This window comes from Pseudomyrmex gracilis, unplaced genomic scaffold, assembly GCF_002006095.1.
Source record: "Pseudomyrmex gracilis isolate BER0280 unplaced genomic scaffold, ASM200609v1 scaffold_7, whole genome shotgun sequence".
NCBI lineage: Eukaryota > Metazoa > Arthropoda > Insecta > Hymenoptera > Formicidae > Pseudomyrmex > Pseudomyrmex gracilis.
The window spans coordinates 435260-448970 of record NW_018020591.1 but is presented as its reverse complement, the minus strand read 5'-3'; the positions used below and the strand labels follow the sequence as shown (position 1 = coordinate 448970).

General features: G+C 38.1%; 1 protein-coding gene across 4 annotated transcripts in view; it reads right to left on the bottom strand.

Annotated features, from left to right (window-relative positions):
* The window catches only part of LOC109859052 (glutamate receptor ionotropic, kainate 2-like), a 133274-nt gene that overhangs the window by 962 nt on the left and 118601 nt on the right, over nt 1-13711 (bottom strand). For 3 of the 4 annotated variants that reach the window (XM_020436910.1, XM_020436927.1, XM_020436919.1), the window contains 7 exons: nt 10748-11005; nt 9389-9586; nt 8231-8456; nt 7724-7888; nt 7110-7210; nt 6088-6393; nt 1-4938 (listed from right to left, as the gene is read on the bottom strand). The exon at nt 1-4938 is cut by the window's left edge and continues 962 nt beyond it. In XM_020436910.1, coding sequence (XP_020292499.1) covers nt 4849-4938; nt 6088-6393; nt 7110-7210; nt 7724-7888; nt 8231-8456; nt 9389-9586; nt 10748-11005 — 1344 coding nt within the window. In that variant the 3' untranslated portion in view covers nt 1-4848. Of the gene's footprint in view, nt 4939-6087; nt 6394-6587; nt 6657-7109; nt 7211-7723; nt 7889-8230; nt 8457-9388; nt 9587-10747; nt 11006-13711 lie in introns of those variants that run through there. The other variant, XM_020436936.1, reaches the window with a different exon arrangement.

Genomic DNA, 13711 nt, shown 5'->3' with positions numbered 1-13711 from the left:
AACTTACCATTGCGATTATTCGACTTTTGTCAGTATACATATATATATATACATATATATATATATGTGTGTGTGTGTGTGTGTGTGTCGATATGTATAAAAATTTAAGCGATTTACAGTATAGTGGAATAATCATAATAATAACCGTAACACTCTCGAAATTCTGTATTAATCGTGAATGTTCGATACATTTTACTCACACACGACGAGAGATATTATATTTTACGCGCGAATCGCGTCGTTCGAACGTACATTTGCCGCATCAACACAAGAACGCGTTTCTTTCACGCGTTGTTTTTCCATTTGTTTATTTTTTTTACTACTCACGATTTCACATTCTTGATGATTTTTTATATATGTTATTAATACGTTGATTTATTTTTATTTTTATTTTTGTTTTGTTTTTATTCCGCGCAAAATAAATGTCGATGTAGATTTCGATATGTGTGTGCGCGCGCGCCCATATAAAATACACAATCACCGTACGCGGATTATTTTATACATTAGAGCATCGAAATCTATCTCATCTTTTTTTTTTTCAAATCTTTTATAAACGTGATATATATACGAGCATGTTCTTATGATACATTTGATTATTTGAAATAAGAACAAAGTTTATATTTTATATAGAATTTTATTTATTTATAATGTGCTCTTACAGCACGAAAGAGAAAGAGAAAGAGAGAGAGAGAGAGAGAAGTGCGAGATTTCGAGTTCACAAAACAATTCTCTTTCTTTTCTTAACTTCTCTTGCTCTTTTTCTTTTTTTTTTTTTTTTTTTTTTTTTTTTTTTTTTTTTTTTTTTTTTTTATATCTTCAATCTTTTTCTTCACTAACCACTTTTTATTTATTTATCACTATTATCTGTTTTATTATTCCGAATTATAGTTGCTTTTTTTTTTTACCTCACTTTTCCATCTTTTCCATTGATTTTCGTTATTCGCGTCATTTGATGAGATAATAAGAGATAAAAAGAGAGAGAGAGAGAGAGAGAGAGAGTGAGAAAAAAGACGGCGATTGTTGCGGGCGGAAGTTATATGTTCACGATTGATCTCATAGTGTAATATCGCGACGGAGAAAGACCGAAACAAGAAGACAGAAAAAAAAAAAAAAAAAAAGACAAACTTCGCGCGTGAGAAAGAGAGAAAGAGGAATCGTCGTTGTAATACTAATGAGAAGGTTGATATGTATCGTTGATTACAAAGTGTTATGTTCTGTATCGTTCGTCGTTGTTAGGTTTTCTTATCGCGGAGACGAAAAAATTCTCATCGAATTTTGGGCGCGATTATTGCTGCGGCAAAATCACATTTGCGCAACGAATCACAAATTCGCGATTTATTTTATAAGAAAGAGAGAGAGAGAGAGAGAAAGAGAGAAAGGCATGATATGAGAAAGAGAACAGGAGAGACAGAGAGAAAGAGAGAGAGAGAAAGAAAAAATTATGGAAACGATTCGAGATGTGTTTACGTAATAACGATTATAAGTCGCGCGCCGAATTTAGGCGAACGTTTTAACAGGCACAAAACCCGAAAATGCGATCGGACACACCGAGTAAATCGCGTCTCCGATTTTCACGACAAGATCCTTGAAAGGCGACGTCCTTCCTCGCGATATCTTGTAACACACATCCGATGAAAGAATTGTTTCTTACAAGCGATGTATATTCGCGTCTATGGAAAAAAACACGGAGATCTCTATTTCTCGCGTTGTCTGATCGCGCTCGCGGTTTTTGCGTCCTCTGTTTCTCACTTGGATCTGCGCGAAGGAGAGCGCGTATCGAGATTTCGAGTCGAGTCGAGACGAGACGTGGTTTGTTAATGAAGAGAATCTTAAGTGGGGTGGGGAAGAGCGCGAACAAAGAGGAAAGAAGAAGCCAAGGAAAGCATTTGAAAAAAAAAAAAAAAAAAAAAAAAAGAAAAGAACCTTATGTAAGTTTTGAAGAGCGTGCGCGCTCTGAACTCGTCTCGAACAGGCTCGAACTCTCGAACGAGAGAGAAAGAGAGAAAGAGAGAGAAAGGGGAAGGGACAAGGAGAAAGAATGCGTGAGTGAGAGAGAAAGTGCACCGGTCAAGTGCACAGCCGAGTGTCCACCTCCGAAAGTCACAAAAAAAAAAGCATATAAAAAAAATAGTACATGCCACCAGGAAGTGTGATATGGAAATGACTAGACCCCCAACCGCCCCCACCCCCCTGACGCGATCGAACGGATTACTATCACCGGAAAGATTGTTTCTTCTTTCATTTAATTGCGCGTCGATGGTTTTTTTTTTTTTTTGCGGGAGAGATAAACTCTTCACCCCTTTCGAACACCGGGGGAGAAAGAAAAATTGAATATTTGTTCTTCTCGTTTTTACGCTCGAGATTTTAGTCTTGAAAAAAAAAATATCGACGCGCGATTATATTATCGAGAAGCGAGATCACCCTTTCGGTTGATGGTCAATCCGCGTCGATATCACCGACGGACAGAGAAGAATAAATTTCACGAGAGAAAGAAAGAAAGAAAGAGAAACTCGGAAAGAGTGTGGGAAATTCCTGTTCGCGAAGCTCGCCGTAACATCTCGGTCACGTTGATTCGATTAAGCGTCGGCGGTCGTAGCCTAATCTTATCATGGGCCGACGCGAGCTCTCTCGCGACCCTCCCTACCCCGGGAGGGGTATCCACTTAGGAATTTCGCCGATTATCGCGCATGTATAATTCTCGTAAATTGGATTTGATGTCGGTCACACGTGTCGTGTCGTGTGTTTGAAAAACGCGACGAATTATTTACGAGCGATTGCGCGCCGCGCGGCGTTCCCGCGCGGTCGCCGAAACGGCGGGGGCCGGGGTCGTATGTAATGTGATTTCTTTTATATCATAACGAATAATGAACACTAAGAAATATTATAGTTTCATATAAGTGATATGTTATTTGTCATTTATTTTATCCCTTAATAAATGATGTTATATAAAAAAGGCAAACGAGCGGAAGGCGTTCTCTTCATTTCTCGCACCCTTTTATCCTCCCTTTTTGTTTTTTTTTTTTTTGTTTTTTTTTAGCGTTAAAAGCGTGTTTCGAGTGCAAATTGAATTCTGAGTCACAGCGGCGCCTTCGTCTCGTAAGTGTCGATTTTCCCCGATTTTCGGGCGAGCGTACAATGTGAAAATAAATACACAGCGTCTGGGAGGACCGACGCCGCCTAAACGGAAAGTCTACGGAAAGTCCTCGGAGACCGATGTGGCGTTCATTTCTTCATCGCTTCTTCATGCGGTGCGAGATTAATGGGGAAGACAAAAATGTGTGTTTTGTTTTCTCTCTCGTCTTATATTTATTTCGCCGACTATCAACATGTTACAGCACACATTACATAAACATCGAGTGTCTAAGTTGTACTTGAGATTAGCGCTAACGGATTACTCACTCGCCTCAATTTGCATAAAATACGTTTCCGTTACGAATTTGTTTTGTTTTGTTTTGTTTTTTTGTAACGCGGCGATATTTACAGATTTTCACGCAAGTATGTGTGTATTAATTATAAATATACCTTACACTTTATAGGCAGCCTCTCTCGTAGAAAGAGAACGCGCGTGTGTTTTACAAGGATGTGTTTCAAACATTTCTGTTCTGTGCATGGACCGAACACGTGTGTATGCAACGAATTTGATCTCGTGCGTGAGAGTAGCGTGAACGCGTGCGTCGGACGCGAATAGATCTGCCATCGTAGATTCGTAGAAACGGAAGGATTGTTCATTCGTCTAACTTTCGGGTTCATACTACTCTCTCTCTCTCTTCTTCTCTCTCTCTCTCTCTTAATCGAACCGATATTACGTCTCGATCGGATAACCGACCGTTTCTAATACCACGGACCGCTATTTTGCAGTGATCGTAACGAGATTGAAAGCGATTTGCGCGCGCGCGTAAAAAAAGAGATCCGCAACGATAAAAATCCTCGAGAATTCTCGTCATGCTCTCACTTTCGAACAGATTACTCCTCTTTCATGTGTTTTGTACATCGCGTAATATTCTTACAAAGCGCATCTTCTTATTTCGTTTTCAACGAAAATATAATTTTGGAAGTAAATTATTATTATTATTATTATTTTTACACACAGTTTGTTTACATAAGATACATTCAGGTTTGGTTATTGTTTTTTTTTTTTTTTAATTCTCGTTTAACGCACAGACAACTTCTCGCTGGGGAAAATAGAGCACTAAGTACCATTTAAAAGTACTAACGTTTATGTAACGTCGATCTTTTATCACATCGCGTGAAACTTTCCCCTTGGATAGGGTCGTGTTATAATCGCGTTGTAACTTTTTAATTTAAGACTTCGAAGTCACACGCCATCTCAACTGTGCCCGCCTCTATCGAATATACTTGATCGTAAGCGCGTATACTTTAGCCTCGGAACGGATTATTATCCCGTCTTGCGGATTGATTGATAGTATAAAACTCGCGTAGGGGGCCTCGAGAGAGAGAGTTTAAAACCATTAACACAATCTCACGCGGTATCGATTTCCCGACGGATCTTGTTATCGAATGTGCGAAAAAGCGGGGCGCCCGTTGGATCGCAGATGCGTTTTTTTTTTGTTTAAGCTCTTTTTTAATTTTAATTTTCTTTTCCTCTCGCAAACGCCGAGGAAACGAACGTTCGATTAATACATTGTGCAGACGTGTCTATTAAGTGAGAACGTCGATAACTTGCGACAACATCAACGAGGAATCGAATTGTGATTGCGCTTCCTCTTCTCACGCAAACGCGTGATAATTTTTGTACTTGTTTCTGGATAACGTGGATTGACGTGTTCGCTGCGTGTGTGTGTGTGTGTGTATGTGTGTATGTGTTCTTGAGAGGGCGCGATTTTTTCTCTAATTGCCGTCGTAATCGTGCGACGACGCGTGATGATGTATATGGATGTGCGGAGGCAGGTCGACTACGGGTACGGCCAGGCTGCTCCTCTGCAAACATATCACGCAAAGATAATATAATAATTAATATAATTAATATAATTAATATAATTAATAAGTAATATAATAATTACTGCATTTCGAGAATTAAAAAAAAAAAATAACATATCTAATTTCTTAAAAAAACGCCGCGATATAATGTAATCACATTTGTTCGCGATATAATTTATATTCAAAGAGCATTAATTTGAAAAATTATCATCTCCATACTGTGTGAAATCGGATATAAATTTAATTCCTGAAAAATTACCTAGCAGATATGAGGGGGGGGGGGGGAAATATTGTGCGATATTACAATCACATTTGTTTGCGATAAAAATTAGATCGAATTTTCTAACAAGACTATCAATGTTTGGAAAATTATCTCGTATATTATATTACGTGAGATTTAATGTAAATTTGATTCCTGAAAATTACGTAACAGATATGTTAACGATATTTTCAGCCGGATACGCAATTTCGAAGCCCGACGGTATTCGGTTTCGATGGCCTAAACGTCTAAACTAATCGAATTAAATCTGCTACTAGGCGGCAACGCCGATTAACGAAACGTTGTTAACACAAAATTCAATGAAATTTCCCCGTTAATCCTTTAATCGCCCGCGCTAGTCAAATCTCTCTATAATCTTGCGATATTAAATTATTCGATGGAAAGAATGAAGAGAGATATTAAATTTCGCGCTCGCGCGCGTTCTCTCTGACGGGGAAATAAATCCGCTCAACGGATACACGTTAATTAAAGAGCATTTAGATGCAATTACAAGTTTCATGGAACATGGAAATGCGAAAAGAAGCTCGATTAATATAAAATATATAATTGAGTGTATCACATCTTGAAACATAATACACACACACATATAGCGAGTAGAAGTTTTTAGTTTTTTTTTTTAAATAAAATTACGTCAATGCGATCTAAAGCTCGTTTTTCGAATAAATAGTTTTCTGGTGGATTTACTCTCGAGTAACTCCGGAAAGACTTTTCCAGTCCGAGACTTTTGCGAGATAAATCTTGTATCGACGAAACCGACAAATCCCGCGGCATTTCTTTTCCTATCGCTCGTGACAGAATCAATTTTAATGATTTATTGTTTAAAGAAGAGAAAGAAATTAAGGGATAAAAGAGGAACGAACTGTCCGAACCTGGGATCTTATCCCGTTTATGGGGGTGGCAGTGGGATTGTCCGGCGAATAGCCGATCACGTGCGTGGAGCACTTGTCGCAGGTTCGTCGTCGCCGCGACGACGAGTGGCAGCGTAAAGCGCGACAGAGCTCGCGTGCCATTTCCGAGCAAAGTGACTCTTGCTGTTGATGCTGATGTTGCTGCTGACACTGTTGTTGTTGTTGTTGTTGTTGTTGCTGCTGCTGCTGTTGTTGTTGTTGCTGCTGCTGTTGTTGCACGGCCTGAGAGATTCCTTGCAGAGAGCCGGAGATGGGCGTCGGAGGCCTCTGCAGTAACGCGAGAAATGAATATTTACGCGCATAAGAATCGCACTCGAGAGCGCGAACAGTCAGTCAAGCTATAGACTTTGGCAACATCTATTTATACGCAAAAAAAAAAAGAAAAAAAAATAGCTAAAAGAAAACGCGAGGTTGTGCTGAGATGAGCGAATTCACAAAATTGTCTGAATATTGGAACGGACCTTTCTTGGCAACTGGGTTTGGGACGCTTGCAGTTCGAGCAGCATGCTTCAATGAACGATGAGCTCATGCTGATACGGCGGAAATCCACGGCGTGGCGATGAAACAAAGTTTAGGAAAATGTCATGCAAGTGTTTTCCATGCTCGCATCTTACTTCTATGTAAGAGTGTGTACATCAAATCAATCGTCTTGCTTAAAAATAAGCGCATTTCGAGGTGAAAATATGAAACAATATTTGTTCTCCTTTGCGACGCAGGTGCGGCTGTTGTTGCGAATATTTTCAACAATCGACAATTACAAGACGGATAATTTGAGAAACAAATTTGCAAACACAAAAAAGATTTTCGCAAATTTCACGGTGACGGTGATGTTTTTTTTTTTTTTAGTCGAAATTCAGTTGACGCGACGTTTGGTAAAATTAAAGTCGTGCAACGTGAACGTGCTAACGACGATTTATCGACTTGAAAAAACCGAAAGCGTTTTTTTTTTTGAGCGTTCAGATTTTTGAAGTCGACGCACTCACCCGTTCCGTCGGCGCGTTCTTCTTCGAGTTGTAGCAGAACTCGAAAATGGCTATGAGCACGGCGAATGCCAAGCCGCAGAGTAACACTACAAAGACTCCGCCTAGAAAAACAAAACAAAAAAAAGAACAACAAGGAAGCACGTAGATGTGTTCGAGATAACGTGAGATATTTGGTGAAAAAAAGATTTAATAGAAATAAATTTCTCTCGATGTTGCGTGTGTGTGTGTGTATAAATAATTAAATATTTATGCGTAAATACGGATATCACAAATTTTCTAAAATATAAAACACAACAGTTTCTTTAGAGACTTTCACAATTTTTATATTGAACATTACATTTTTTTTTTTACGCGCGACATTGTTCATCACACGAGAAATGTAAAAACAAGATGAAATAAATTTTAACGCGGATAAACTTTAGAATTTTTGACGAAATTTATGTATTTAGAAGATAATTTGACAAGAGAGATAAAATATAAATGATAAGGCAATAAAAAAAAATGTCCGCAACGATAACGAGGAAGACCTTGGAGTTGCGAGACTTTACGACGAAAAGTTCGCGAAGCATATAATTCAGATCCTGTGTGTGCGCTATTCTGCAAAAAGCACTCACCTATGTTGTCGACGCCCAGAGAGCTCGCTTTGCTTTCCTTTCCCTTCTCCGTTCTCATACAAGTATCACGGGGACTCTTCCACCATTTGTCATACAACATCTGAATTTCGCCCTTCTCTTGCAACTCGAGAATTGCGAGGGATATCTTGTCCCGCCACGGCGAGCCTGCGGAATTTTTCACGATTCATGAAAAAACGACATGAACGCGAAACAAAAAAAAAACAAGTCACGTTCCTTTAATTAATTGAGAACCAAAAGCGTTCTATTTTTCTGCGTTATATTCACGTAATAAATGAAATAATACCGAGAAATATATATATACAAATTGTAATTAAACTTTTACGATTTTTGAATAGAACGAGATATCGAAAATACGTACATGTATGTAAATCTTTGTTTGCAAATAAAATTCAAAAATTGGAGAATTAAAAAAAAACAAACCAAAATGTTTAGATAACAAAAGTGTATTTTAATTAAAACTTTTTATTTAAAAGTTATTTCATTTACCCATAGGCGTGGCGATCCCGTATCCCTTTGTGTCCAAAAGACCTCCGATTTGTGTGAGATTGCAGTCTCTCTGAACGATGTAATCCAACATGGTGGATTCCATCAGAAAGGCGTAGTCGCCCTGAAGAACTCGCTGAATGCCCTCCTCGTAGGTTGGAACGAACACAGACGGTTTCTTGTTTTCCATGAACCGCCACATCTTTTTGTACGTCTCGATCATCGAATCCTTTTTGAGATTTGAACAGTTTGAACGATAAGAACCACACGCACATTTGCATTTTACGAAGAGCGATTGAAATTAATTTATAACTAATTGTTGACAAAACTCTCTCTCGCAAAAATCGCGGCGTGATGGAAAAAAAAAAAAGGTAAAATAATTTATTTTTGCATCGACCGCGCGATGCAACCGTGCAAATCGATAATAGTAAACAGCCTGTAAATTTTATATCGCAAAATTAATTGGAAATATCAAAATGACGTCGGATTGCATGTAAAGTAAAACAAGACTGCTTCTCGTATCGTTAAAAAAAACATATTTTTCAAAACAGATTGATTTTTTTTTATCCAAAGGAAACATATTTTTCAAAGTATTTTTTAATATACGAAGGAAAAGACCGAAGAGAGCTTTTTTATTTTCGTCAGAATCAATGCGCATAAATTTACATAAAACAATTGGCATAAAATAATACAAATATTGCCGTTATTGTTTCTTGTTTTTTCATCCCGGAGAGATGACAAAATTTTATTGAATCAAAATTGGTGATGGCTCCGAAGTTATCAAACAAAAAGGAATAAAAAAAAAAAAAAAAGATCAACGGGAGTCCGAGCGCAATTACAACTACAATTAGTTGTAATTTAACCGTGTAAAGCCGAGGTCGATGAGTTTGCCATTAATTATGTGCTTGTGACTTAATTGCGAACTTGACAACACACACTTGACACGCACAACAACTTCGACCTCGGCTGCTTATTATAAGATCACGTACATCACGCTTTCAATTAACGTCAAAGCATTGAAGAGAAGACCACATGGTCGAAATGGTTTGGGCACAACCATCCGTGTAAATTAAACAAAAGACAACACTGTTGAAACACTCTCGGTGGTTTTGTTTTCCACTCTTCGTTTTCGTTAGAGAGAAAATAAAATTTTATATTCACCCGAAAGAAAGTCATGGTGCTCCCGCTGTCGAGAGTTCCGTATGCGATGTCCGTCTGGCTGGCGAGATCCTCGGCGTTCTCGATCGGCGTGATCATCCTCTCGACCGTGAGAAAAGCCGCGAGATTCGCGGTGTACGACGAGATGATGATCAAAGTGAAGAACCACCATATGCCGCCTACGATGCGCGTGCTCGTTGCCTGCGAGAATGAAGGGAATCATTTTCATCGACACCGCGTCGCAAAAAAGCGGATTTTAATTAACTTCTGTGTTCTCGCCTAATGTTCACGAGTAATTAATTAAACGAGATTTTATATTACGTACGAGAGTCTCGTACGTAATAAAATTAAAAGTTCTTTTTGATATTTTTCTCAAATCTCATTATCGCTTTACGTCTATCGTAATGACTTCGACGCATTTGCAATTGCATCGTAATTAATTTTTTATCGCGCCGAGAAAATCTAATATCTTCTTACATTCTCGTCCTCACAATCCGGAGGATTAACGTATTTCATCTCGTTTGAATTCTCTTGAGAGAACTAATTTAAAAAAAAAAACAAACAAACAAACAAAAAAATTCGAAAGTCCGCGAGAGTAAAAAAACTGAATATATTTCTTCGACGGGGGAAATATTCTCGCGGAAATGTTCTATCCGCGCTGAGAAAATTGCGCAAAGTGTGTTTTGTTGCGAAAGAATCAACGTGCGTGAAATAAATAAATGAACGGTCTTTCAAAGAGAGAGACATCTATATATATATATATATATATATATATATATACCTGATTAAACCGTGGCAACGTAATTAAGAGTAAATAATTTAGCGCTGCTAATTATTGTTAAAAATATTCACTCTCTGTGTGAACACGTAGACATATCACGAGAGAATTTGCAATAAAGTAGAGAATCATTATGAGGTTCGTTGCGCCGGTTTACTGTATTAACATAAAACAGCTCAAACAGTAGCCCCAGCTCTACAATGTGTAGTTCGCGATGTAGTCCCGTGGATACACGCTAAACAAGAGCGCGCGCTATTACACGAGTTACCGCGCGAGCTATTGTTACGCGCAGATAAGAGCGGAACACATTGTAATTAGTTTGTTTATGAAGCCAATTACGATGTTTATGCGCGCGCGGTAAATCCCAAGTCGCGTAATTAATAATGTTCTTATAATTCCCGTTATTCCGCGCTCGGTCTTCATACCGAATCACACGCATATTCGAGCTACATAATAATAATAATAATAATAATAATAATAATAATAATAATAACAACAACAACAACAACAATAATAATAATAATGATAATGATGATAATGATAATAATAATATTAATTAATAACAAGCGATCGTGCGCGCAAACCTTCGGATTTAGATCGCTGCCCTGCTGCATGAGAGTCCCGATGGTGAACCAGAAGCTGTTCGACAAGGAGAATTGATTCTCGACGACTTCCGAACCGGCGTGACACGGATGCGGATTGTTCCACTCGTAGGGACTGAACCGCGCCACGACGAACATCGTCACCGACACCAGGACGTACGCCGCCAGTACGTAAAGCCAGATCTCGATCGCCAATGGATTCATGAAAGAGAAAAGCCGGGCCGGATGACTGGTCGGCACCTGCAAGAAAATCGAGATTTTGACGTGTATCGCCGCGAACACAATACCATATGCGTTTTACAAAAGTTGCGCGCAACAGAAAAATTCTTGGAAGATTTTAAATTTGAGAGAAGGAAAAAGTGTCATGTATTTTTTTTATATAAAATATATACGCGCGTATTTTTTGCGTCCGTTCTGGAATAAAAAAGTTATATTATTAAAATGTTTACTTGTTAGCAACAATACTGGTAAAAACATTTCAGTGTCGTGGTACCTATGTAACTTCATTATTATAGATACAACTTCGTTATGATTTAAACAAATATATATTTATGTATATATATATATATATATATATATATATATCCTACTAGAAAAAGCATGTGTAAATAATCACAATCGATTCTATCAATCTTGATTGTTGCCGCGTTTATCTCGACGCTGATTGAATATTTCTCAATTCATGTCGTACGAATCAAGAAACACCGCAGTACCTTTTATACGCGAAATTCATAAAAGTAGTCAATAAGAACGATAGCTTTGAGTCAAAAGAATAGAGTCGAAATGTGAATATGTAAAATAAAAACGTCAAAATATAGAAATCAAAAGTCAGAAATGTAACATAGAAAGTCAACTAATAAAACTCCGAGAGATGTAATAAATAAATAAAGAATAAAAATAAAAACTAAATACATAAATAGAACACTTCCTTTTAACCGTACGATTAAAAATCGGATTGAAATGTCACAGTACTCGCCAACACACAAAAAAACAAAACAAAGCATGACCGTCTTACAAACCATATGTTAACACATATGAGAAATGTCAAAACTAAGATATAAAAATGAAACTCGAAAATTAGGGGAAGAGAAGAGAGAAAAAACAACACGTGACTAAAGTCACGCGACTGTACTTTAGTCACGTGTCTTTAAAAACGTGACTAAAGTAAAGTCAAGTGACAGGGACGAGAGAAAAAACAACACGTGATTATACTTTCATCATTCACAGTTTTAAAGACACGCGACTAAAAGAAAGTCACGTGACTTTAGTCACGTGTTGAGTTTTCACTCATTTCTCTCATAATTTTTTGAGTTTGATGTTCGTTATTTCTCTCATGTGTGTATTATATGTTTTGCAAGATGTATATACCAGCTGTCATCGCGATGACAGATTGTGTGACGTTGACACAACACGTTAAAATAAAAACAATAATAGTCGTGCGCGTAACGCGCGCCTGTGTTGCGCTAGTATTGTAAAACAATTGTTGCTGGAAATTTTGGCACTTGTTTTATTTCCCACTTATTTAATCGATATTTTATTTCAAAATCAGTAGCTGTCATTATTGTGTTACGCACAAATCCGAAATGCATTATGCAATAATATATAGCGATAATTAATGCAACATAATATCTATCAAACTAATATGTGTAAATGATGAATCAACAGAAAGAAATGTTTTTGCACGCTTGATTTAACAGATCTTAATTATCTCAATTAGCGCGTCGATGTAATAATATCGAAATCGATCATGCTTGATGGTAATTAGCAGCGAGAGACCGTAACTGAAGTGAAATTTACACTTATTTGAGTGTTTGTTCAAATAATTATCTCTCGCACGCGCATCTAAACAGTTCAAAATTCGCAATCGTTTGAAAAATTTCCAACAATTAGCTAATTGTTTTATCGCGTTATCCGACGGCGAATAGGGCGATCGTGCGGAATCGCGACGAAACAGCTTTTACGGTAAGAGCCAGCCGGCGGCTGCAACATTAATTGCAAGTGGATGATCGTTTTATATTAATTAGAAAGAGCGGAGTCGGTCGATTGGTGCAATCAGCAAAAAGAGACGCGCTCTCCTTCTTATACGCTCGCCCGAGGAAAATATCTCCCGAGAGCGGAAACGAGTTCTCAGCATTGGAAGGCGAGTTATCATCATCAACGGCAGCGAGAAGGCTGCCGCTTTAGTTCGGTTTAATCAATTAATGAGGAAGAGAGGAAGATTCGCGTTTTTCACACCTCGCCGTTTGTGAATCTCGCGTAATTGCGCGACGAGAATTAATCCGCGAATTAACTCCCGCGTATAATTACGACTCGATAAATAATTAACTAACTTTGGCTGTCTCTGACTCCTAATTACATTTGATAAATTATTTGTGTTTGTTATTTCCGTTATTGTCGCGTGACGTGTCACAACACCGGGCGCGTGTTTCATCATTTTATTGACACATCGATCTCTCGACGACGTAGATTAACGCGACTGAATGATCTTCGAGAGAACTCTTCTTCGAGTAAGACGCGCGCGCGCGCACGACACGGTCTGTTATTAATTCCGCAGTCATTCGCGATAGAATATTCCTATCGCTTCGTTGAATTCGCTTAAATTATCTTCATTAATCAAGTACCGACTCGCGCCGTCGGGAATCGGGATGAACAATTTCGTTTCCAAGTCAGTTCCAAACATCCATCATCGAGGAAGATGTTTGAACGAGAGACGGTTTACACAATTGGTACCCGTGTCGAATACCCGCTGTTATCGTTAATTATTTATGCGCAACAATTATGCAAATACATACGGAACATTAACGCAAACGGGTTTGCGTTTCACAATTTACGCGTGAATCCCGCGCATAAACGTTACCGTTAAATTCGGTCAGCAACAATATAAATGGGATAAAATGAAATTGTATAATTTCTAAGAAATTTTTGTTCGTGTCAAGAAACGAGTAT